Here is a 27230-nt window from a genome sequence, read left to right as displayed (position 1 = left end):
AGAGAGAAGATCTCCACTAAAAAATATATCTTTGATCTTGATTATACATAGAAGATGAGAGATTATGAGAAATTATAAAACAATTATTTTATGGTAAATTTTTTTCTAATGACTATTAGACGTAGGCATTATGTTGAACCACGTAAATTTATGTGTCTCAATCTTTTATTTTTCTTGCATTTATTTCATATTTACTATCACAAATATACTTACAAACGCCATATAGCCGCATTAGACCACCATCAGGAATCCCAAACCACACTAATTGAAACTCGAATCGTCACACAGGTTGAAATTAATTTTTTTTCTCCTTCCGATTTGTTATGCGATCTTTTGACATTAACAAGAATATTGATATATATTTTTTTTAATAAGAAAAAAGAATATACAATTAATTTGTACAGCAGATATGAGAAAACGTAACACTCCATGTAAACTCATCCATTCATCTTTGTGATCGGATCAACCCAAACCACGCTTCCTCTTTTTTCTGACCAAAATTTAAGCAAAGATACGTAATCCTAGTGGTTAACAAAAGGAAAAAATTTAGTTGTAAGTATAACTGTATATTATTATGTATATTAATTTAATATAATTGATTAAAAAGTAGATTTTATTAAAAATAATATTAATTTAAATTTTAAATATAAATAAATTAATATTAATATACAAATGAGTAGGCTAGTTTATTTATACGTACCAACTTGCCAACACAATAAATCATACGGCAAACATAAGCTGATTGGCACCAACCTGAAACGGAACGATCAGAACACAGCCTGCATGTAGTTTCCATACAAGAGGAACCATCCTCAGCTCTGTCCACTGTTAGTAACCTTGTTTCCCTCGTATCCGCTGCTGGAAGGAGAGACTATTGTTATTGGCAAAACCGTTCCATCCTTTATTTCATTTGGCAATGAGTTTCCTTCAGTTTTCTAGCAGCCTCCACAGTCCTCCGGCGATTCACCTCCGCCGCTCTTTCGGTACGGATATCCGACACCTTCGAGTGACCGCGTGCGCAAACTTGGGGGTTCAAGCGCCGGGTAATCTGCAGACAGGGGTGAGCAAGGAGGTGATGGAGGCCGAGGGGAGGGTTCTGGTGGGCACCTATGCCAGAGCGCCCGTGGTGTTCTCCAGAGGCAAAGGTTGTAAACTGTACGATCCCGATGGGAGAGAGTATCTGGACTTGTCGTCTGGGATCGGCGTCAACGCCCTAGGGCACGGAGACCCCGATTGGGTGCGCGCCGTCACAGAGCAGGCTGGTACGCTCACCCATGTCAGCCATTTCTACTACTCAATCCCTGAGGTAAAAGCTATGTGGCAAATGTATGGTCTTTCTTCTTTCCTGATTTGCGAAAATTTTCTAGCTTTATAGGCAAATATTGTTGCTGTTGCTGAAGGTGGAGCTTGCGAAAAGACTCGTGGCTTCTTCGTTTGCCGATCGTGTCTTCTTCACCAACTCTGGAACCGAAGCTAACGAAGCTGCTATAAAATTCGCGAGAAAGTTTCAAAGATTTACGCACCCAGATGAGAATCAGCCGGCAGCAGAGTTCATTTCATTCAGTAACTGCTTCCATGGGAGAACTATGGGGGCCCTTGCATTGACAAGCAAAGAGAATTACCGATCACCCTTTGAGCCCGTCATGCCCGGAGTTACTTTCTTGGAGTACGGAAATATAGAATCTGCAACACAACTGATTCAGGGCAGAAACATTGCTGCTGTTTTTGTGGAACCTATCCAGGGTGAAGGTGGCATATATAGTGCGACAAAGGAATTTTTGTATTCCTTGCGTAGAGCTTGTGATGATTCCGGTTCTCTACTGATTTTTGACGAGGTATGTAGGCAGCTGTTCATTTCGGATGGATACTCGACAGAGTTCTTGTTTATGTGGTCAAAATCTGTAGCCTGGATGTTACTATCATGCTCGTATTGAAATTAGTTAATTCTTCTGTTTAGCATAGTGCCTTGAAGAAAAAATCTTATTAACGAGAAAATATTGGATACGTGCTTTAGACGTCATCGATTTTATCTTCCTTTCATTTTTGTGAAGTACAATTAGCTGATATCCTTTATTTGAATTTATGAAACATCGGACAGCCACCAGACTGTAAAATAAGCTTTATGTGGATGCATTTCTTTGCATGTCTGTCTCTTTATTTGAGATTAAATGTTTACCTTTCTGTGAAATTCAAACTTCAATAGCATTCCTTAGAAAGTAAATTTGATGTTGATGGGCTAGCCGTGAAGAGAGAATATATTCTGTGTAAAACTCTTGCATAGTCGGCTGTTTGGGTGATCTGTTGTCAGTGTCCACGTGTGTGAAACTTATGTTCTTGGGTTATCATCATCACTGAAGTTACTTTCTGTTGTTTTCAAATAAAAGATTTTTCTTATGAAGGGCCAGAAACCCAAAGATAGATGAAAGCAGATTCTTATGCGACTATGAGCGACAGATTTTTCTGAGGGGATGGAGAGTTTTGCTTTGTTTTCCTCATCCCTGTGATCCATACATCTTGTCGATTGGAGAAACAGTAGTATAGCTTTGTTTAATCGATCAATCCTATATGCATATTGGGACATAGATGTTGATAGATTTTTATCTGACCAATTTTTTCCTTGGGTTCGTTTTTAGCTAGGCCACAGTTCTTCTGAATTTTATTAAATGTTTATATCACAGGTCCAATGTGGCTTGGGTCGTACTGGTTATCTTTGGGCACATGAAGCATATGGTATAGTCCCGGATATAATGACACTTGCCAAGCCTCTTGCTGGCGGCCTTCCGATAGGAGCTGCTCTAATGACTGAAAGAGTTGCCTCTGCCATAAGTTATGGAGATCATGGAAGCACTTTTGCAGGTGGACTACTTGTCTGCAAAGCTGCCCTTACTGTTTTGGAGAAAATATCAAGACCTGATTTTTTGGCAAGCGTCTCAAAGAAAGGTCAGCATTTTAAAGAACTGCTGATTAAAAAGCTAGGAGGGAACTCTCATGTGCGAGATGTACGAGGTCTAGGTCTTATCATTGGGATAGAACTGGATGTATCTGCTTCACCGATTGTAGATGCTTCTCGAAACTCAGGCCTTCTAGTATTAACTGCGGGAAAAGGAAATGTTATTAGGCTTCTCCCACCATTGATCATCTCAGAGGAGGAATTGGAGCATGCAGCTGAGATTCTGCTTGGATGTTTGCCAGCACTTGATAAGGATAACTGAAATTAGAAAATGAATATCAGTTGCCTAGTTGGAAGTGAGATTTGTAATATGAACATATATTATCGATCCTTTGAATAATGTTATAACGCTCCAATGGAAGACCCAAACCATGTGACCTATATTTCAAAAAAGACTAGTCAATAATATAATTGAAGCTTCATTGGAACCTTATAAAGCGATAAGAACTTCTCTTTTCCAAGTGATGTGGAATTCCATATACCACCTATCATTATCCTTATTATATGGGGTATCACAAATATATTTTGAGGAATGAAGCTTAGTTGATTAATTATGTATGTTCAAACAACTTTGGGCAAGCCTGGCCTATGAATTCCCCTTTTGCTTCAGTTTTCTTCAAAAATTTGTTACAGCTGCAGCCTGCATGCCGGCCTAAACTATTTGATGAGCCTTACAGCCCCAAGTCGGCTGCTGCTCAAGCTAAGGTATTTGAGTTCATCCACATCAGAAGTTCTGCCAGTAATTCTGGTTGAATTTAAGTGATGCCATGATATATGGGAAAATTTTATTCTGTTATGCACCGACGACAACTTCAAAGTAAAAGCCTGACTTTGACACGCATAGATACATATGAGAGTTTTCTTTCTTGTTCTTCGAGTATTTGGGCAATTTCACGTTTCCCACAAAGCAATGGAACTTGGAACGAGCCAACGAGTGATAGAAACCTGCACAAATGTAAACAAGAGTCAAGAACAAGAGTCAAGACCAGGACTCAAGAATCATAACGCCTTTTTCAGGGAACTATACCTCAGGATAGAGGCGGAGGTACGGACCAAGCTCCAAAATTTTCAGGTTAGAAGAAAAATGCAAGAACAAATACTATCAAAACAGAGCCCATTGATAGTTCTACCAAGGGAATGCAAACATTTAATGTCTGAAGAGTAATTACACCTTGTCTCCTAAAAAAGTAACTAGAAGGAATGAGGCTTGGCCCCAAAGAATTTTTTACCATTATATATAAAAACCTGCCATGAAAGAATGTAATCTTAACTAATGAGTTAGGATCTCTAAACTACTCTCCCTATGTCGTGATGAACATGCGGATTCTTCAGTGAAGATAATTGGTTTTGTACCCTACATTATGGTTAGACTTCTGTAGTTGCTGCATCTTCATCCCGCTTAATTAGGAAACGTGAATTAACAGAAATATAATGGTTCTCCTTTGCTCATTCCACATAAAACTTAAGAGCCGGAAGCCTCCTCAAATGTCAAATTTAGATCAGGCAACATGAATGAAGTATCACGCTCTTCGACCTCTTGTATCGTTGGAGGCTTGAAGCACCATTTGGTTGACTTGGGTGTTGTGAAGCATCAAGATCAGTGAGTGCCAAATCTGATGGAGAAATTGCAGCCGAGGAAGATAAAAGTAGTCCTTATTTTACCGTGCTATGTAATGGATAAAATGACCCTCATCATTTTAACATAACGACAACTTTTCTCATTAATATTTTTAATTCTTCTCGAATCATCTTCTCTTCAGTACTGTGAGAAGTCCTTTTCTTTTCACTTGTGTGTTATTGAAGAGATTTTCTTTTTTATTATAATTATTGAAAAATTTATTAGACTATTATCGTTATTATTTTATTATAATATTTGATTTCTATTAAGAATATATCTTTTTATGTTATTTTTATCTCAAAAAGTATTTTTTTAATTTATTTTTAAATAAATCTAATATATTTAAAAGAATTTTAGATATACATATTCTAAATAATAAATAACTTTTTTTTTTTTTTTAACAGTGGAACCTATTCCTTTAAGCTCTACTATTCGAGGATTGTTTGGCAGGGACCACTCACACCCACTACACCTAAAACTCTTGGAGGATTGCCCATGTCGTATCACTTTGATACTTCACAATCTTGGCCCTAGCTCCATCTTCCAATAATGGCTATTATCTTCACATTATCGTGGCTATTAGTGTGGATTTTATTTATTGCAAAAGAGAAAGGGATCACCTTGTTTATAGACTTTGTTGATATAAAATTGATTTATGATATTTTAACAATATTATATAAAAGCTGTCACAACAACTTTTATCTTCCTCGACTTTACGTGTTTTAGCTCATGATGATGCTGAAACTTGCAGAGCTCGAGACCTCATTGACTAGTCGTTGCTTAATTATCAGGTCAACAATTCAGTAAACCGATAGGGAAATAAAAAGGTTGTACGCTAGATTGCATCAAAGACATATATTTGCATGCAAACTGTCATGAGCTTAATGATGTTTAACAATTAACAGTAAATTTCATTTACTGTGAGGACTTGTTTAAGTATGGGAAGTTCCCATTTCTTATCCATTTCATTAATATCTTTCATTTCATCTATAATGAAATGGGAATTGCTAGCTCAGGATAGTGGCCTATTTTTTTTTGTTTACATCTGCATTTGTGAGTGGATTCCTCTTGTTTGTGTATCATTTTGCAGAGAGATTAGACCCAGGCAAAAGCGGCATTCTCACAACTCTCTGCAATCATTCTTTTCATTGCTCTTGTATCTCACTGTGGACAGATTCTTCTTGTCCAGTAAATTTCTCATTTGTTGTTGCACATTCTCAGGGTGTGGGTGTTGTATATATATATCCTAGCACAATCTCTGGAATTACAAGAACAGGAAGGTTATTTCGCTCTTAATTTATTGAAGTTTAGGGCTTATATGTTGATCTTGCTAGTGAAATTCAGATTAGGGAAGGTTAATTTCCTCCCTCTCAGCAAGTAATTAGTTTAGTTTCAAGGGAAAATGTTTAGGCTTCTTCTATAATTTTGCAACTGGAGAAAGGAGCCCTGCAAGCTTTCCATTGGCACAATCATCATCTAACTTTGTCCAAACTAGTGGCGGCGGCGTTGAGGAGAAGATGGGTTTCGTGCGATATATCATTCAGGCTAAATTGTTTTGAAACGTCTCTTTTCTATAAAAATGGCATCTAAGGGGGGCCATGGCTCCCCCAAATTTAAAAAAAAAAAAAAATTATTAATATAAAAATGGCACCCCTAAAAAAATTTATAATTTCTATATATTTTATAAAATTTTAATATGCTGAGAAATGTCTTTTCAATTTTTTTCTATAGTTTTAAAATTTTGTTTAATTCCTATATATTATTTATTTTCAAGAGTGTAATCTCACCAAAATTAAATCAAAACTGAGTTTAGGAGAAATAATAAACTTATTAATATAGATTCCAAAATTTTTTGTTATATAATATTAGGCTTCTTAATTTACAATCTAAAGTAAAAATATAAGAAAAATTATTTAAATTGATAATCTATATGAAAAATAGTTGAGAGATTTTATCATTTAGACTTCATTGTGCAAGAAAAATCTTATTTAAGGTCTCTATTATAGTATTATATACTTAATGTGACATGAAAATATCTAAAATTTATATAAAACTTAATAAACTAGCTTACATATATACAAGAATGAAAAATGACATTCGAAAAATCACTTGATAATTTATACGAAATAAATAAATTCTAAATATTTTATTATAAAAATAATAATAGATGAATATTATTTCATAAAACATTATCGTCAAAACTCTAAAACATATATTAAAATATTTTATGTTTAGAATCTTATTTTTACGTATATATTGTAAATTATCAAGATCTAATTTTATATATATTTATATTTTTATAATTTTTAAATTTCAATATGTCATACTATAAAATTTGGCTCTTTAAAAAAATTCCTGATTGTGGTGGTCCCAACAACGCGTGTTCGACCACGCCACCTTGGTTACGTAAATGTCACAAAACGAAGTCCATTCTATTGACTCATAGTATATAATCGAAATGCATTGCACGTTTATTCCATTAATAAATCCATCCCCATCCTTGGTTTTAGAGATAGAGATCAACCCGAGAAAAACGAAAAAAGGAATAAGATATCTATTCGGGAATGTAAAGGTAATATAAAAGTGTTAATGATACAAATAAATTTATTAAAAATAAATTTACAAATTAACATAATTTCATATGATAATTTAAATATATATTATAATAAAAATATCTTTATAATATAATATATTATATCAAATTATGTTGATTTATAAATTTATTTTTATAAAATTTATTTATAGTTCAAATATTTTTCAAAATAATATAAAGCGTATTTATATAAAAATAATAATACAAAGCGTTAGAAACTCAGTTGATTTGTTTATAGCAAAGCATTTTCATTAAAAACTCATTAAAATATATTAATGCATGTGGATTTATGCGACTAAAAAATATGCATCCTTCTTCCGACTCCTATCATCTTCACTAAATGCATCAAAAACTGCCTCCACACCAAACCAAAACCTTCGTCGATCTCTTCGAGAAATACAAACATGTCTTTTCCCAAATCCAACATGCCATCACAATTGATTCAAATTCATTAGTCTGTTTATTTGACTAGCTTAATTCGGAACTCAGATAATAAGGTTTTAGTTATAGATTTTGATCCAAAATAAATCTAAGCCGATAACTATATGATAAAACCCGGTTGTACCAAGTCTCAAGTTTAAAACTCGATACCCGAATTTTTTAAAAAAAATTCTTTAGTATCAAAATGATGCCATTTTAATAATTGCATCATTTTTACAATGAGACTCAAAACCATGGAAACCCTTCCTTTCTTGAATCACTATTCACTCATATAGATCATGAGCTCTCTCGTTGCACTAAAGTGTTCTCTCTCTGTTGCGTTTTTATAACTCTCGATAAATCATTAAAATGGTATGCATCTTCGTATTTTTGTCTGTGTTATGAGTTTTTAAATGGGGTTATGAGGGTTATTTGACTTCTTTCACTTCCTAACTTTACTGATATGTATGTGAAATAAATGTAGATATAGAAAAATAATTAGTAACACAATCAGTTCTTGTTATTATCCAATTATTTTAAAATGATTCTTAGGTTTTTAATTTGTGAAAATCTACAAATAGATTTTGCAATTAACCCAATTAAAAAAAAATGATAAATAGCATCACATTTAACAACCAATGGATAAATATTAAAAACTTGGTTTATAACTTAATTAACTTGGAACACAAAGTTCTGAAATTAACTTGTTCCCCTTTTTACATTTTCACAATTTACCAAAAGCAGAAGCTTCTGTTCCCCTTTTTACAGTGTAGAGTAAAAAAAAAAAAAACAAATTAAATCAAGGAAAGGTTAGAAATTAGAACCACCACTCCCTTAAGAAAAGTTTTAACTTTTATAAGCATAATGCGTTTTAAAAAATAATACGACCATAGAAAAGGATATGTAGTGGAGTTCAGGTTTGTAAAGATACTTAAAAAAAAAAACTTAGCCAATCAGATTTTTTTTATACATTTTTTTTTTTACTTTTAAATATTTTTTAAAAAATAGAAATTTATTTAAAAACATTTATTTTAAAAATTAAGTAAAAAAATATAATAAAAATAAATAAAACATCAATAGGTAACTTTTGTAATACCTCAGCATTTTCCCCAATATAAAAGTTTCTCTCTTTGTATTTTTTTAATGTATGCCCAAAACCACTTAAACTCTTTATCCACAGCAACAAAATCAACAACAGAACAATAATAGTAATACAAACAAAAATCATATCTTCATGAATTACAAATAAATTAAGCAGTTTTGCCGCCAATAATACATGTCGAACCAAACCTCCAAAAAGTCAAAACTGTAGATATTAATACTCGATTTCTTAAATTAATTACATTCTCTGAGTCCAAATTAATGAACCGTTGGAAAGAATTATTTAAATTTAAGAAATTATGAAATTTTCTGATAATCATATTTTATAAGAATAATATTACTTATCATTTTAATTATCATCATTTTATCATCTTTTTATTATGTGTTATTAGCTAATTATAGACTATTTATTATATTTATTTATAAATATATTATCTAATGTCACGTTATAAAATAATGAAAAGATTACGAAAATTGAGATGATGAATAGATTTTTTGATTTTATAAAAATTCCTGACTTGTTGCAAAACGCGTCTTTGGACCACGCCATTTTGGTTAGATAAATGTCACAAAACGATGTCCATTCTTTTGACTCCTCAGTATATGATCGAAATGCAATGCACGTTTATTCCGTTAATAAATCTATCCCCATCCTTGGTTTTAGAGATAGTGATCATCAACCCGAGAAAAAGGTAAAAAATGAAAAAGATATATATTCGGAAACGTAAAAGTATATATAAGTAGTGTTTGGATATAAAGAAATTTATTAAATTTATGAACTAACATAATTTTATATAATAATTTTAGATGTATTTTATTATAAAAATAACTCTACATTATAACTTATTAAATAAATAAAAAATATATATAACTTATAACTTATTAAATAAATAAAAATATATGTATAACTTATTAAATTGAACTATGTAAATTTATAAATTTAAAATATATATATATATATATGTATACACACACGTGAGAAACGCATTTCATTTGTTTCTACCCAAAGATGCACTTTCATTAAAAACTCATTAAAATATAATATATTAATGCGTGTGGATTTATGCAACTTTAAAAGCTGCCTCCTTCTCCCAACCCCCCATATTCACTAAATGCATGATCAAAAACTGCCCTCGCACCAAACCAAAACCTTCTTCGATCTCTCCGAGAAAAACAAACATGTATTCTCCCAAATCCAACATTCCATCACAATCTGATTCCAAATTCGATGAGCTTCGATGGGTTATTCAGATCCGTCGAAGCCTCGAAGAAGAGCTTGATCAGGATGATGCTGAAGTTCCCGTATGCATTTTCAATGTCCCCAAAGCTCTTCTGGTTAGCTCTCCAGATTCTTTTTTTCCACAGCAAGTTGCTCTCGGTCCTTACCATTATTGGCGTCCGGAGCTCTATGAAATGCAGAGATATAAGCTAGCGGCAGCTAGAAGAATTCAAAAGCAGCTCCAAAGTCGCAAGTACCAAAATCTTGTCGACCAACTTACACAGCTTGATCAGACGATCCGAGCATGCTATCACCAGTACTTGGATTTCAATGGAGAGACTTTGGCGTGGATGATGGCCGTTGACGCTTCATTCCTGCTTGAGTTCCTTCAAACTTACGCCATCCAAGAAGGAAAGGTGCTGACAAGAGTTTCCTCTAGCATGTCACACTTGGTGGACTATGCAGGAAGGAAATCAGCGCATAACGTAATTCTTAGAGATGTTGTAATGCTTGAGAATCAGATTCCTTTGTTAGTGCTGAGGAAGATGTTGGAATTCCAGTTATTATCCCTCGATTCTTCTGATGATATGTTGTTTTCAATGCTAATGGGGTTCTGCAAAGAACTTTCACCTTTTAAACGGATGGAAGATTTGCCAAAGATTCAGGTCTCACAGGCCTCACACCTGTTAGACTTTTTGTACCAAATGATCGTGCCCAAAGTGGAAGAACCATCCGAAATCACCGAAGCTGGGGATCGTGATGAAGGCATCGAAGGGAAGGAAAACTCTCCTGCAGATTCAAGTTACGTGAAACAAGCCCTCAATGAGATTTGGAAGCTGCTATCGAAAATAATTGGCGGCCCAATACGCCATATCAAGAAGTTGCTGCTGTCTAGAGCCGTAAAGGTCATCATAAAATTGCCTTTGACAATCCTCTCTAACTTTCCTGTATTCAAGATCATAAAACAACCTGTGGAGTCCTTCTTTTCGAAAGGAGTCAAGCCAGAAGACGAAACTTTAAGCTCAAACAACAACATTAGCAAACCACCATCGGTAGAGGAAATCTCAATCCCATCTGTGACTGAACTTTCAGCATCCGGGATCCGTTTCTTATCCACAAAAGGTAACATCTCAACCATTGCTTTTTGACGCAAAGGCGAGCACGTTTTACCTCCCCACCATTAGTTTAGATGTCAACACGGAGGTGGTTTTGAGGAACTTAGTAGCATATGAAGCTTCGAATGCATCAGGGCCATTGGTATTTACGCGATACACTGAATTAATGAATGGAATTATTGACACTGAGGAGGATGTGAAAGCACTCAGAGAAAGAGGGATCCTCCTGAACTGTTTGAAGAGCGATGTAGAGGCGGCAAACCTATGGAATGGAATGAGCAAGTCTATCAGGTTGACAAAAGTACCATTTTTAGACAAGGTGATTGAAGATGTGAACAAGCATTACAGTGGCAGATGGAGTGTTAGAGTTGGCAATGCCTTCAAGCGTTACGTTGTTGGTTCTTGGCAGTTTCTCGCATTGCTGGCTGCAATTTTCCTCTTGGTCTTGATGATATTGCAAGCGTTTTGCTCGGTTTATGGCTGCAATCGCATTAAACTTCCAGTCAATACCAATACAATATAGTGGCTTACCTCAATCTGCGCCTCTGTATACTCCATCATAAGAATCGATATGGATTACTGTTTTTTTCCAATTTTGTTCTTTCTTCTTTTCTGGGTTTAGATATCTAAGTCTCATACGAAAGATCAGTTTCTATGATCTGATCTCTAGGACCAAAAGAATAGAATTTTTTTAAAAGCAAAGTTGGCTTTAATTTTTTTTGGGTACGAGAATGTCATGATGATCATGACAAGATTGTATTGGTAGCAAAGTTTTAAAATCCATTCTGGAGATCATTCCGGTTAAGATACTGGAATAGAATATTTTGATACCGGTACATTTTGGTGTACCGTTTCAGGATTAATTATATATTATATATAAATATTTATATATATAAACTAACAATTAATAAAATAAATATATATATATATATGTAAGTGTATATTATGTATATATATATCGAATAATTAAAGATTTATAAAATGAATATATATTAAAAAAAATCACAAATTTGAGTTAAAACACAAAAATAAAGAAAAAAATTAAAGAATAGACAAATTATTAAAAGTAACAATATTTCTAGTGTACGGAAGTGGGTATTTGAATTCTAAAAGTATAATTTTATCAATTATTTTTCAACTTATTTATAAGAAAGTTATTTTTTATTTTTTTAATTTGAATTTTAATTTAGGACTGGAATTACTATTCCGGCCGAAATTGATCGGAACGGTCGGAATTTAACCTGAAACGGAATAGATACCTATCCCATTCAGGTCACTGTTCCAACACGAAAAATTCCGATCATTACGTTCAGAACGGAACGATTTTTAAAATATTGATTGGTAGTTTGTAGTTTACACTTCATTTATTAGTATTTTACTATCTAATTATTTTTTTCTTTTTTGTTATTTAAATCTGAATTAAAAATTTGAAAATATGAATTTTTTTATATAATTTTAGAAAAAATAAATTTAATCAATTAACATAATCATATCAATTTAAATAATGAAAAAAAGTTAAAACCTCTTAACTTAGTGAATATCTGATAGGGCTGTACACCGATGGGTTCGGCGTCAGTTTCAGCGCCGAACCGAGACACCACCGAACTCTTCAATGTCCCTATTAAATCGGCCGAAACTGAGTGTTTGGGGAGGGAGAACCGATCATATCGGTCTCGATTAGCATCAGCGCGGTGATCGGTCTACTGTCGACGTCTTATGTGAAGGAGGAGGAGCTGAGGAAGAAGAATAAACACTGGTGCCATCGTCTGCCATGGGTGATGAACGAGTTGCAGACTCGCAGAGAGGAAAAATAGGTGCGGGGAAGAAGAAGAGGGGTTGGGGGGGTTATGAAATCATTTTGAAACGGCGCCATTTGGATTAAAAGCCAAACGGTGCCGTTCTATTATATTTTTTTTTAAAACATATATACTCTAAACGACGTCGTTTCATTACTTAAGTGAAACGGTGCCGTTTTATATCCATATATTTGACAAAAAAAATAAATAGACTGGATTGGTCGGCTCAACAGTTTTCCAGGGGGCCAAACCAGTGCCAAACCGTCGATGTCAGTTTTTCTTCAATTTATCTCGCCCGCCAACCGGTTCTTTGCCGGTTCCGTACTCCAGCCGTCGGTCTGATCGGTTCATGGCCGGTTTAGTCGGTTCCTGTACAACCCTACTAGCTTATATGTGAGCTGAGAACTTCTTTCTCTTTTTTAAAGGGAAAAATATAGTTGCAAGCATAGTTGTGCATTAATCTGTGCACCAATGTGATGTGATTGGTCAAAAAGTAAATTTTATTGAAAACAATGTTAATTTAAATTTTAAGTATGAATAAATCAGTATTAATACACAGATTAGTACATAACTATACTTGTATGTAGTAAAAGTAACGAGACCCTCCCCTTATTTTTTGTCTTTGTCGGTTCATACCCTTTATTTCCAGATTCCCCCGAAAGCCTATGACATAGTTGGTCGGATTTTCCAATGCCTCTTTACTTTTAAGAGAAGCCATTGAAATGTTCAATCTTATTAATGACTGTCGTTGCTATAATATATTATTATTATTATTGCAAGAGTGACGAGAGGAATAAAAGAAGGGTCGTTCGATTATCTTCAAAATGTTTTTTTTCCTTAAATAATAAGAAAAATATTTCTTAACAGTTAAGAAAAAAATAAAAATAAAAAAAATCATTTAATATATATCTTAACAATTAAGGAAAAAAAAAAAAAAAATATATATATATATAAAATAAAAAAGAACCCCTCGGTGCAAATGCCTAGTCTACCTAGCATTTCTCGTAAAAAAAGCATCGCCCTGTCACTTTCTCCCAAGCCAAACAGGCTCTTAGACTCTTAAGAGCATAATTTGTAGAAACAAAAAACCAACCATTAAGAAAACCTCTTTTTAAGCAATCCAATAGATAATTGATAGGTTATAGATACATAAGTATTCGGTCAAGCCAAATATATTCCTGTTCCAATTTACCACAGCCCTAGTCCGTCTTCCTCTCATCCTTCCTCCCTCGTGTACCTTTACCTCCTCCTCAGCTGCAATCAGCCGCTTCTCCCACAAAGCTACATCGTCGCATCTCTCTCTCTCGCTCTCTCTCTCAGCAAATCGGTGTTCATTTTCTATAACATCTTTCTAATTGAGCGATTTGAATATGAACAATTAAATCGTTGAAAAAGTTGGTGTTCGATTTGGTTGTAAACTATTAGAGAAGTTTGATGGATACCAATAATTGGAGGCCCACCACAGGCCAAGGCCCTGTAGGAGGAGGGATAGGAGGTGGAAGAGGAGCAGGAGAACCCACCATGGACACCGGCGATTGGAGGACCGGATTGCCGCCCGATTCTCGGCAAAGAATTGTCAGCAAAATGTATATCTCTATATCCTTTTTCTTTTTAAAAAAAATAGATGAATAAATTGCTGATCTTTTCTATTCTCTCTCTCTTTTTTTTTTCTTCATTTTTTTGACGGGTGTGTTTCATTTGAAAGTTCCATTTTTTTTCTTCGATCCATTTTCGGTTTTAAATATTACTGCAAATTAAAAGAAAAAGTGAAGGGTATCACTGAAAACAAATAAACAATGATAGGGTCAAAAGACGCGTGGGGAGGTTGAGATTAATAATTACAACCCAAAATGCAGAACCAAGGTTGTTTGATTTACAAATATTGGAACGTGCTTAAAATACAAAAGTGTAGATTTCACTATTGTCCTGCAAATAAAGGAAAATTCTACTGATAACACCTAAGGCTCCGTTTGGCAACACGATTGTTCTCAAGTATTTTAAGATATTTTCTTTTAAAATATCACTCAAATGCAAAATAATTTCAGTTTCAAATCTTCAATCTTCTTATCTAATAATTATCTAATTATTACAATTTTTCTAAACTCTCAAGGAAGACATAACAAACAATACTAATTTTTCAAATATTTTTTAAAAAATTATATTCAAATAATTTTTAATTTTATAATATTTTTATTCAAATTTTTATATAATGTTCTAAAACCCAATAAAGCATTTTAAGTCAAATCATTTTATTACTATTTACAGATAGAGTAAGATATTCTAAATAGAAAAATACTTCTCATCAGTCACTATTCACTATTCCACATCACACATCTTATAAAAAATACCTTTAGTCACTATTTATCACTCTACACCACACACCCTAAGCTATATGTGTGTGGTGTGAAAATGAACAGTAGCTGATGCATAGTAAATCCCTTCTAAATATCCAAATGGGCCTAAGTGTAACCCTGTTTATGGGGTAGATAGCCAGGGCAATCAATTTTTTATGATTGATGTGATGGCATCAATGGTGTAAGCAGGGTTACAATTGAAGTCTATAAATAGCAGGGCTCAAATAAATGCACAAATACACATGCTTCACAATGCGTGTGCATATGTAAAGCTTGATTTATGTATCACCATTACAACTGTGAAATGTATTTATGACTGACCTTACGTGTGTTCTTTTACATGGGTATATATTTTCTTAGCTTTGGTTTATAGGAGTTGGATTACCATGGCAAATACTATATTATAAGTTAGAAATGAAGACTTTTAACACGACTTCCTAATAAGCTATTGGGAATAGAATCTGCTCAGGAACACTTGGTGGTCTATCATGTGAAAGAAAGGTGTGCTATCATGTGTCTAATGAGTGGTTCACTGTACTCTTCGTAATATTGGTTGGAACATTATGTGTATTATCTCTTGGACATTTTTCTGGCTTTTGTTCTGCCTTATCAGCATGGTATACTAAATTGGAATTCTGTTCTGTTAATAGCTTCCTTGTGCCTGTATGGCTGGTTACTTATTAAGGATATCTCTTATGTTGGTAGACTGGATGCATTGAAGAGGCATCTACCAGTTTCTGGTCAAGAAGGTTTACATGAACTCAGGAAGATAGCTGTCAGGTTTGAGGAAAAGATTTTTACTGCTGCCACAAGTCAGGTATATCCATCATGCTGGGTCGCTTCATTTCATGATTAATGTACATGTAGAGTATCTATACATGTAGAATACAAAATACCTCCAAAGATAGTTTTCTATTTGCATTATGCAGTGCCGTGCTATTTATCTTTTTAGTAATTTCTTCAGGGAGACTACCTACGAAAAATATCTCTAAGGATGCCTACAATGGAAACGAAGTCTCAGAATCCTCTAGCCAATTCTTTGCCGTCCAACTCTGCTGGCAATGGCAATAGGCCCCCAGATCTGGGTAAAACCATTAAAGATGATTTCCATGATTTTAGTTACACACACACACACATATATATATATATATATAAGTCCATCCAATTGGTCTCTAGTTTGATATGCATACATACCTTTCTTCTATGTGTTCACGTGTGTTTTGTATTTAGGTATACTTGCCTTTCTAATTGTGGACATAATGTTTGATATACATACATACCTTACTTCTATGTGTACGTGTGTGTTTTGTATTTAGGTTTGTTGACTTGCCTTTCTCATTGTGGACATGGATGTGTAGTCCTGTTGAATGGTCTACGGATGGTCCCTTTTAATATCCTCAAATGTAGCGTTGCCAACATTTTATTTGTGGTGGTTTGGGAGAAGTTGGATACCATATGGAATTGTCGCATCTTTCAGAATACTTTACCTTTTAAACAGCTCACAAAAAATAAATGAGTTGTTGAATATGAAGGATATAAATGATATCTCTTTCTGTTCATTTTAAACAGTTCATCAACAAGAAATGATTTGTTGAATGCCTTTGTCCATTAGGTTAGAAATTGCTGGTGTGCATTCTCTGCTACTTGTTTTCTTTCTTCTTTCATTTTTCTTCCACACTTCCTATAACTTTGTGTTTTTGTTCTTTCACAAATTGGGATTGTCTACATCTTCTTCTCACCGTTAACATTCACATGAAGAAGGGCATCATCCCAGTGATGAAGACAATGACTCTGAGGATGACCAGTTTTATTACCACTCACAAGATGAAGTTTCAGAAGCAGATGGTCCTCCACCAACATCATCACCTGACAACTCAACCGGAAACTATGGACAATAGTCCTTTGGGTAAGTTTAAGAATTGAAATTGTTTAATCCATTATTATTATTATTATTATTTTATAAGTAAGGGATAAATTATATTAATGGAAATGAAATAGGCAAAGCCTATGTACACGGGAAGTATACAGAAGAAAAGCCTAAATATATTCTAGAGGCACTGAATAAAAGAAAAGAAGTCATGGACATTGGTTCCATTAAGCACAATGGCTGAAAACCATATCAATAACGTGTGTAAAAAGAGATTCTGAAACTCCGCCACAGTGCACGCCCTATCTTCAAAGCACTGTACATTCCTTTCCGACCAAGTACACCACATAATGCATAAGGGTATGCACCATTATTAAAGGGGAGGCCGATGTGATACCCAAAAGAATATTTAGATCAAAATGATTCTTAATAATCTTGGACCATTGATCTAATAAGAAACATAAGAATGTTATGGATTAAACTAGTCAAAATTTTCCAGGGAACCAGGAGGCACCATAAGCAAGACCAAAAGATTATGCATGATGTTTTATAAAAGAAAGTATGTCACGATGATTTATGAAAGATGATGAGGAATCTAGATAGGAGAAAAATACAATTTTGTAAAGTGAACTAATGTTTATACATGCATATGCATGTTGATGATTAGACATGTTTATATTATTTATGTGTATGTTTGTGGCATAACTTATTGAGATTTCAATAAATCTTACCATGGAATGATAGATGCGTAGCAGGTTGTGTTGAAGCAAGTTCCGAGAGTGGTGAAGAGATTGGACTTGACGAAGTGGACTGATGCTACCATATTGATGAAGATGTTATGGTTATGCTTTGTTATATGATTATTCTGTTTAGGTTTGAAGTATGGAGACTATTTGAAGGACAAGTTTGTAATTTCAGGACTATGATACTCCAATACAATATGTTATGTTTTTGGTTTTGTTTTTATTTATAGACCACGAACGATAATGTTATGCTTGAAGATTATGATGAAATTGGGATATTAGTTTATTTTGGTACAAATTATTAATTTAATTGTTTTACGTTATGATTTATTCATACTGTTAGAATCATGCAACGTGCATTGCACGTTATTTCTCATGTACTGAGATATGTAAGTCAGTGTTGAATGTCCCATGATTCGATTTCTGTCAAAATCCCAAACGGGTTTGGGTTTGGGTTTGTGGGCCGTCAAGGTTCACGAAATAGGGATGCCTGGTATGTAATGCCAACTACTTCCTATCCCACTGTCAGCCAATCCGTCACGATCACGGCAACTGTTGTCCCTGAACATTCAGAATAATGTTTCATTTGCTGGAGTTCAAGCCACTCCAACTTTACCATCTGCATTGCTTCCAATAACAGTGCAGTTGGCTCAATTTTTTCGTTTGATTTCTAGCCTCCTTGAATTACTTTATAAAATCAATTTAACAGATTATATAAATATATATAACTTTATAAATTCATTTTTATATAATATTTTTCACGACTCTGTCACTAGAGTTCACTGGAATTGTTGACAATTGCATAACAAGGAGGTTGTACCTCTAATTTTCCATTTGGTTAGCGAGCATCTTTTCGTACCACGATTTCGGATAATAATGATAAACACAAAATGATAATTGAAAAACAACACAAATTCAAAATCGAAGCCCGAATATAACTACAAAAATAATCAAACCAAACATGACAGGAGTACTGTATTAGAATTTATTCAGGCCACGCCCAGTTATGATTTGAAGACTGTAATATAAGTATAGATAATTTTATTTTTTAAAATTATTAAAATATTTATTTTTAAATAATTTTTTTCTCTTTTAATAAAAAGTCTATACATACAATCTTTACTTGATATTGTAAATAGAATTCCTTATTAAAATTTGAAGGCCGCTGTTACGTAATTCAATGGGAACATATCCATGGATGAGCTGTGCCAGTTTGGTCACTTCTCTTTCATTTAGGAAACTTGCATTTCAAAAGAGCCAATCATGATCAATATAATAGGCTAGAAAAGAAAAGATATTTATAACAATAAATTATGCAACTATCATATAATTATTTTAAAAAGTAAATAAAACATAAAATTTACATTAAAAAATTATTTTTTTTATAATAGATCTTGTTTTTTTTATAAGCGATTACACGATATTTACGTACTTCACAATTATAGATAAAATTACTCAAGCCAAAAACTCTCTCTGTTTTTTTTTTTTTTAAATGCATGCCCAAAACCAATTAAACTCTTTATCCACAACAACACAATAATAATAATAATACAAATAAAAATCATATCTTCATGAATCATAAATAAATTAAGCAGTTTTGTCACCAAAATTACAAGTTGAACCAAAACCTCCCAAAAGTCAAAAACTGTAGACATTAATACTCACGTAGGATTTCTTAAATTAATTACATTCTCTGAGACCAAATTAATGAACCGTTGGAAATAATTATTTAAATTTAAGACTTTATGTAATTTTCTAATAATCATATTTTATAAAAGTCATTTTTTAAATGAGTTATACTACACAATCACTTACTGTTTACTCAACTTCCGCACTCCAGCATACGTGGCTTTTTTTTTTTTTTTTTTGGTTTTTAAACCGCTCGTTTCATTTCGTTAGCCCAGGACCCATTTTTGAAATCAAACCCCCCCCCCCCCCCCCCCCCCGCGTTGTTCTCCCCCCTATTTTCTCTTCAGCATTTTCTCCCCTCACCGCCCAACTCATTGTCTCTTTTGTCCAGCTGGTTGATCTTGCTGCCGATACCCACCATCTGTCGCCTGGTGCTCTGCCGACAAGGGTAAAAAATGAAAGAAAGGATTTTTATTTTTCTATTTGAAATGAGATCTCTCCATTTCTTGTATATTGAGTGTTTATGTATTTAATGGATCTATGAGTTTGTTTTTGTTTTTTGATTTGTGTTTTGTGTGGTACTAAAGTGTGTTGTGGGATTTTTGGTTGATCTGTGAGTTAGCATAAATAACCGAAAAGCTTGCAGATTTTTCCGCACTTTTTGTGAGGTTTTTTGTTGATCTGTGATTTGTGTTTATTATATATTTGTCTATAACGTTAAAGATTGCAACTAGACATAGCATTGTTGTGCCAGTCTAGAAATCATGGCATTGGTTGATCTGTGAATTTGTGGGGTTTTGTGTTCTGTTTTGTGGAGGCTTTTGTGAGTTTGTGGAGTTTTGGTGGCCTCAGTGTTGCTTCAAAACCTTAACAATTCACTTCAAACTTGGCCCATTTATTTTTATTTTTGTCAATTTAATTAGCAGAAGCAGCCCCCCCTCCCCCCCACACACACACAAGGAAAAGAGAGAAGGGACTGTGGTAAATGATATGCTGGATGCCACTATATTAGCCTTTGCTTAGGCACAAAAGGAAGTCTCTATTATTTCTGTCTTGTGGGGTTTGGTTTCCCGAGCTTGCTGCTACATCAATATGCAAACTCTAAATTATAGGTTTGTCTTTTGTAATGAAAAAGACTTTTTCGTCTTATTTGTAGTATACTTTGCAATTGATCTAACAATGTTTCTAGTAACTAAATTCAAGATGTATCAAAAACTTTAGAATGTGGGTGACTTTTGAATTGTAAAATCTGCATGAAAATTCTTTGGACTGTTTGATGGGCAATTGGCAAATTTTGGACAAGTTCAGATGCGAGGGATCCATGCCATGGGAAAAAATAAATAAAAATAAAAAAACAATGTTTATGGTAACTAAGTTCAGATGTAATGAATCCATATCGTCATGATGAAAAATTATCAAAACAGGACTGGACCTACTTTGGAATCAAAGCTAATCATCTTTGAATATTTATCGTTGGACTGTTTAAGAAGAGTGTAGTTGAAGTGAAGTCTTCAACTCCAAATGAGCTGAATGATATACTAGTTAATTTCTAAATCATCAGTTGGACTAGTTGCTGATTTTGTTTTCATTCATTTTTTTTATACACTGTGATTGAGATCTAATTTGAGCCTTTTGTTGAATGCGACATTAACTATATACTCCTGCATGTATGAGTTGGTTTGGTTGTTGATATTAATTGTTGTTCTCAAAGAAATGGTTAGTTAGTTTTATGTATTAAATGATTCAAATATTAAAGCAACATGCATTTACATAGCTGTTAGTTAGTTAGACTTATGTTCAGTTAGCATTTTATTTTTAATTTGTTTGTACAGTTATAAATACCAACATTTTATTTGATTTTTTCAAGCTGTTAGTTAGTGCTATGTTTAGTTATTTGAAGTTTGAATTGTTGGTGCAGGTATAAACCACATAATGGGCATGCATTATGCGTATGCTTCTGTTAAATTAGATATTGGCGTGCTGAAGATTGGTGCTTTCAGCATACAGAAAGGAAGATTGAGCATGCTTTATGTGTATATGTGTTTGTGAAATCAGCTGACTTGGTGTTCCTGTGACTTATGTTTGTTTTTTAATGTAATTTCAGCATTGAGTTTGTAAAGGGGAGATAAACCAGATAATAGAATGGATGTGTAATATTTTCTTCAAGTGTAATACATTCAAGAAGTGTAAGATGATATGTAAAGGGGTTAATATTTTCTTGATGTGTAAAAGGGGTAATATTTTCTTAAAGGTGGTCTGTTTCTGTACAGCCAACTCGCATGTATAGCCCCAAACAAATAATTGATATTGTCACGCGGGGTTGAAATTGTATTTGTGTAAAGAGGTTTGGATTGAAAATTTTAAAAAACCAACGCATTCAGAATTTAGACTTGTGGGTTTTATCACATGAGGACTTTATCATTTTATTAACATAGATGAATAATCCATCTAATTACAACATGCACCATAATTGCATTAAACACAGAGTGATAAAATCTGTTTGGAGTTTAAAAAACATGAAGGGATACAAAACAACGGATCTTTTGCAGTCCATAAAATCTCAAGTTTGTGTCACGCTCAATGCTTCTTCCTTCCGGTCACTCCTCATTTTTCCATTTAACAACCCGCAGTTGTAACTTCAAGATTTGCAGAAGTAGCATGAAGTTGGGGTAGTTGTTTAGACTGTTCAATCACCGGATACACTTTGCCCCCTACTTCTAACTCATCCAGCATCATCTGTAAAAGCAAAAGTAATTAACAGAAGCATAACACTGCTGCACATGTTCAAGTAGAATCCATTAAAAACTGACCTTCATTCCAGAATAATAAACCTTTAAAATCTGAGACACGTATATATCGAAATACTTGAAAAAAAATAAACACAAAAACATATATATCAAGTATTTTACTATTATTCCCTCAACAACTACAATTTAAGTCCAATACAAAATACCTTCTTGTTTGTATTCGTGGCTTTCTCATGTTTCAAAATAAACAATCACTCTTAAACAAAAAACTACTACAGGTCAGAGAAATGATATTACAGAGAATAGCAGGTTGTTTACAACAAGAAATACAATTACCTGCAAGAAAAATCACCAATCCAACAATTTACTAGTGAGGAGTTCCTGCAAGTGCAAGTCACTGTAATCTGATGCTCACGATCCAAACAGAGAGGATGTAACAATTTAACACATCCATTACCATTCTCACAAACACGAAATTTAACATCCATAATAGGTTGTTTGGTTCAGTCTTTCGGCAAGAACAAAGATCAAAAATAAATAAAAAACTACGGAAAACAACCTCCAAACAGTGTTCAAATTGAAGCTATTTCTGGACACAAGGGGATTTGAAATCAAAAACTTATTTCTCTTCTGTTTTCACCGTTATTCTTCTTCCACTCTCTTTTTCTGCTTTTTAAACACTACAATAAGAAAGCACAAGAACTTCATTGTAGCTGTATTTTTCGTAGTATTGCTTCTGAATAGTGGAGCTAAAGTAGAGAGACGCATTGTATATGAGATATGAAGAGTGCTTCGTCAAATCCAGCACCACGAAATCGAAGCTCAACCCCACCACAGTAGGTTCACACCCACCAAAAGAAAAAAGAAAGAAAGCAACAAGAAGATTGAAAAACCATGGAAATGATATCCGTACTGATTGAGGAAAAAAAAAAAAGAGGGGTTCATGTTATATATTTTTTACAGTACTACTACTACCTCTTCCGATGGAAATTGGAGATGACTTGAGGATAGGCAGCCGTAGTCCATGATAGGCAAGCGGTCCATCCTAGAACCTGGTACATCACTTCGGAATCGAATTCCACGAAGCCATTTCTCTCTCTATCTGTGACCATCCAAGAACCTCGTACATAATTTTCAACGGCATTCAATTCCACGTTTATTTTTCTAGGGTTCGGGATTGAAGGGGGTGAGGGCGTCGGGGTGAGAAAGAAGACGTCAGAGAGATAGGTCTAAGGCTTATAGTCATATCAGAAGCTTTGAGTGAGAGGTTCAAGAGGGAGGAGGGAGAGTCGAGAGGTCTGAGGGGGAGAATGAAGATTGGCGTCGAGTTTGAGGGAGAGAATAGGTCTGAGGGAGAAGAGGGAGAATGAAGCAGTAGCTCGGGATGAATGACTCAATCGTGATGTGACGACTAACCGGGTTCTCCACGTCAGGAGTGTGGCATGCGGTTAGAGAACCGGGGGCTGAGTAGATTTATTCTTTTCAAATTTATCTTACTACTGACTCGTCGCAACAATGCGTGTTCGGACCACGCCACCTTGGTTAGGTAAATGTCACAAAACGATGTCCATTCTATTGACTCATAGTATATAATCGAAATGCATTGTAAGTTTTTACCGTTAATAAATCCATCCCCATCCTTGGTTTTAGAGACACAGATCAACCCGAGAAAATTGAAAAAATGAATAAAATATCAATTCGGGAAATGTAAAGATAATATAGAACTATTACGGAGACAGAAATTTATTAAAAGTAAATTTAAGAATAGATATGATTTCATATAATAATTTAGATATATTTTACGAGAAAAATATTTTTATAATCTAACGTATTATATTAAATTACGTTAATCTATAAATTTATTTTTATAGAATCTATTTATAGTTTAAGTATTTTTCAAAATAATATAAAGTGTATTTATATAAAAATAATAATATAAAGCGTTAGAAACTCATTTCAATTGTTTATAGCAAAGCACTTTCATTAAAAACTCATTAAAGTATATTAATGCATGTGGATTTGTGCGACTTAAAAATATGCCTCCTTCTTCCAACTTCCATCTTCACTAAATGCATCAAAAACTGCCTCCACACCAAACCAAAATCTTCTTCGATCACTCCGAAAAAAAGAAACATATATTTTCCCAAATCCAACATGCCATCACAATCTGATTCCAAATTTGTAGGTCTATTTATCTAACCGACCCAATTGGAAATCCAGATAATCGAATTCTAGTTACAGGTTCTGACATGGAATAAATCTAAGCTGGTAACTGTATGACAAAGCCCGATTATACCCAATCTCAAGTTTATAACCCGATACCTGAGTAAAAATTCTTCAGTATCAAAACGATACCGTTTTAATAATTACATTGTCTTTATGTTGAGACTCATAAATCCTTCTTTTCTTGAATCACTATTCACTCATTTAGATCATGAGCTCTTTTGTTGCGCTAAAGTATTCTCTCTTTGTTGAGCTTTTATAACTCTCGATGAATCATTAAAGCGGTATGCATCCTCATGTTTTTGTTTGTGTTATGAATTTTTAGATTGGGCTAAGAGGGTCACTTGACTTCTTTCACTAGTTAACTTTACTGATAAGTATGTGAAATATACGTAGATATAGGAATGAAAAAATCTAGTTACAAGCACAATTGTTCACTAATATGTGTACCAATCTATTGTGATTGGTCAAAAAGTAGATTTTATTGAAAACAATACTAATTTAAATTTTAAGTACGAAAGAATCAGTATTGGTACACAGATTAGTACGCGACTTTATTTGTATGTAGCAAAATTCTAGAAAAATAATTAGTAACACAATCAGTTTGTATTATTATCCGATTATTTTAAAAAGACTTTTAGGTTTTTAATTTGTGAAAATCTACAAATAGATTTTACAAAATGATAAATGTTGAAACTTTGAAGGAAAATAAAATGAGATTCACAACAGTTTGCTGAAGTAAGTGAAAACTGCTTTTCATTCAAATTGTGATACGGATTAGTGTCTTTACATGAGCTCCTTCTATATACAACTTAACAAAGTACAAAAGCTAGAGAGTAAGGAAAAGACAAGTGCTTTTTTGTTATTGCTATACAAGGTTGCTTTTACACTTTACACTAATGCACTGAAACACATAATCATCTTCACACTAAGGAGAAGTTAAAGGTGCCTGCTGCCTTGCTATGCTTTCTGCTATGCAAACATTGCAGTGTGCATGCTACAGTATCTTTTGCTTTGATGCTGCAACTGTGCTTCATCAAAGTTGTAACAGCCCGCTAGAAATTCAATTGTGGAATTTCTATTGACTTTAGGAACCTCGTGAATAGTCTATAAGTTTTCACGAATCCATTAATCATATAGGTTTTAGGCTAACTACATAGTTAGTGTTATTACTCATTATGATATCAGAAGTGTTTTTGATTATTTGAGATAGTTAGAAGTGTCAAAATGTATTATGGTTTGTGCCATTAGACTCGGAGGGTTATTTAAGGTCTTATGGCGCAATAACATTTTTTCATAATTTCGGGCGAAACGTCTGTTCAAAATTGTAGATATTAATGGATAAAAATATCTTAAGATAATTTTGTAGATATTATTGGATAAAAATATTTTAAGCTAATTTCGTGGATATTATTGGGTAAAAATATCTTGAGTTGATTTTTGTAGATATTATTAGGTAAGAGAGTCCTACACTTAACTCTCACTTCGGGTAAGAGAGTCCTACACTTAACTCTCACTCCAGCCTCATCTCTTCCATATCTTATCCACAAGTATCTCCAGCCACCCCTCCCCACGAAATTATCTTCATTTATGCTTTCCATTGAAAGAATACCAAACACTCTCTCTCGGACAGCTTTTAGGAGGTATTTTGCACGCCAATTTCGAAGCTGTTGTAAGTGTTTTATCATAAAGTTTCCTTCATATAAGTTGTTCCTTTTTGAGTCTAGTTTACATGGATATCTTATTTGCCCCATTTGAAGATCATTTGGTCAGTAAAATATTGTATAAACTATAGAAAGGTCATTCTGGGAGGTAAACTGGAGAATATGTTATAGTTTGGAGTTTTTGACCAAGCTAATGGATAGATATTGGTCCGAAATTTTTATGGAGTATTGTTAACATGTATATATGACTATTGGTTGAGGATTTTTGCATGATTAAAGGTTTTGATGAAAGATTTTCTTAGATTTAGAAACTTAGAAACTGGAAGAGGAAAAACAGTTTCTGTTTTGAGAAAGTTTAACTCTTTGGTGGTCTAAACCTATTCTAATGACTTTAATAATTTTATTGGAGGATCCTAAACATCTTATATACATGTTATATTATTATTTTGAAGATATTTGATGTTAGTTTCAAAGATATGAAATTTTATGCAAAGAGATATTCAGATAAGCCAAAGTGTGGATATTCTTGGCTAAATTTATGTTTTGGTTAATTTCTAACCATGTGATCTTGAATTAGAAGCTTGTATATGTTTTAGGACATCTTTTTAAACCATGTAATGGTTTGGTTTGAAGATCATATATTTATAAGTCATAGATCAAGAGATTTATCAAAACTAGTTGAGGAAAAAGTTTCTGTTTTTGGACTAAGTGTAAAACCAAAAACTCCAAATTTTATTTTGTGATTTTGGTGACTTTAGTTTGATGATTTAAAGCATGGTTGATGTTAGGATGATATTATGAATATGTTAGAAGTAAGATTTGATTTTTGAAATTCTTGGAGATGTTTTGATTTAAGGTCAAAACTTGTGATTCAAGTGCTTGGATCTTTTTACAAAAAAGTTTGGTGTTGATTATTAGCTTTTTCTAAATGGATGTTTTAAATATGGTTTTGAACTTAGGATTGGAAGATGTTTGTTGCAAAATTTTGGTTTAAGCATGAGTTTTGAAGTTGGAAGGAATTGCAACAAAAATAAAGGGAAATGGCCTATGGATGTTTCGACCATAGTGTGTTCTTCATAGTTGTGTTTTGTTTTAAATTTTTCTGAGTTGATATTTAAATTTAGGACAAAATTTACATGAGAAATGTAAATTTTGGAAACTTTTGGAGTTAGTATGCAAAATCCTTAAGTT

At 33.5% G+C, this 27230-nt stretch overlaps 2 protein-coding genes, 2 long non-coding RNA genes and 1 pseudogene across 15 annotated transcripts in view; 4 read left to right on the top strand and 1 right to left on the bottom strand.

Annotated features, from left to right (window-relative positions):
* The first annotated feature begins 716 nt into the window (after positions 1-716).
* On the top strand, positions 717-3407 carry LOC122301163 (acetylornithine aminotransferase, mitochondrial-like). The gene is made up of 3 exons (XM_043112317.1): positions 717-1306; positions 1401-1835; positions 2679-3407. The coding sequence occupies exons 1-3, from the start codon at positions 917-919 to the stop codon at positions 3210-3212; spliced, it is 1359 nt and encodes a 452-aa protein (XP_042968251.1). The 5' UTR covers positions 717-916; the 3' UTR covers positions 3213-3407.
* Positions 3408-9791: 6384 nt separating this feature from the next.
* Positions 9792-11758, top strand: LOC122301161 (annotated as a pseudogene).
* Positions 11759-13819: 2061 nt separating this feature from the next.
* The window catches only part of LOC122301154 (mediator of RNA polymerase II transcription subunit 15a-like), an 88786-nt gene continuing 75375 nt past the window's right edge, over positions 13820-27230 (top strand). For 2 of the 12 annotated variants that reach the window (XM_043112300.1, XM_043112291.1), the window contains exons 1-3: positions 13821-14398; positions 15872-15983; positions 16131-16251. In XM_043112300.1, coding sequence (XP_042968234.1) covers positions 14247-14398; positions 15872-15983; positions 16131-16251 — 385 coding nt within the window. In that variant the 5' untranslated portion in view covers positions 13821-14246. Of the gene's footprint in view, positions 14399-15871; positions 15984-16130; positions 16252-27230 lie in introns of those variants that run through there. The other 10 variants (XM_043112280.1, XM_043112277.1, XM_043112285.1 and 7 more) reach the window with 8 other exon arrangements.
* LOC122301159 lies at positions 19707-21622 on the top strand. The gene is made up of 2 exons (XR_006240143.1): positions 19707-19853; positions 21324-21622. It is a non-coding gene; the product is annotated as an uncharacterized LOC122301159 (long non-coding RNA).
* Positions 21796-23638, bottom strand: LOC122301160. Its single transcript, XR_006240144.1, has 2 exons — positions 23128-23638; positions 21796-22141 (listed from the first exon to the last, which is right to left on the bottom strand). It is a non-coding gene; the product is annotated as an uncharacterized LOC122301160 (long non-coding RNA).

The sequence above is a fragment of the Carya illinoinensis genome, chromosome 2 (assembly GCF_018687715.1).
Source record: "Carya illinoinensis cultivar Pawnee chromosome 2, C.illinoinensisPawnee_v1, whole genome shotgun sequence".
NCBI lineage: Eukaryota > Viridiplantae > Streptophyta > Magnoliopsida > Fagales > Juglandaceae > Carya > Carya illinoinensis.
This window is presented reverse-complemented; position numbering and strand designations above follow the sequence as displayed.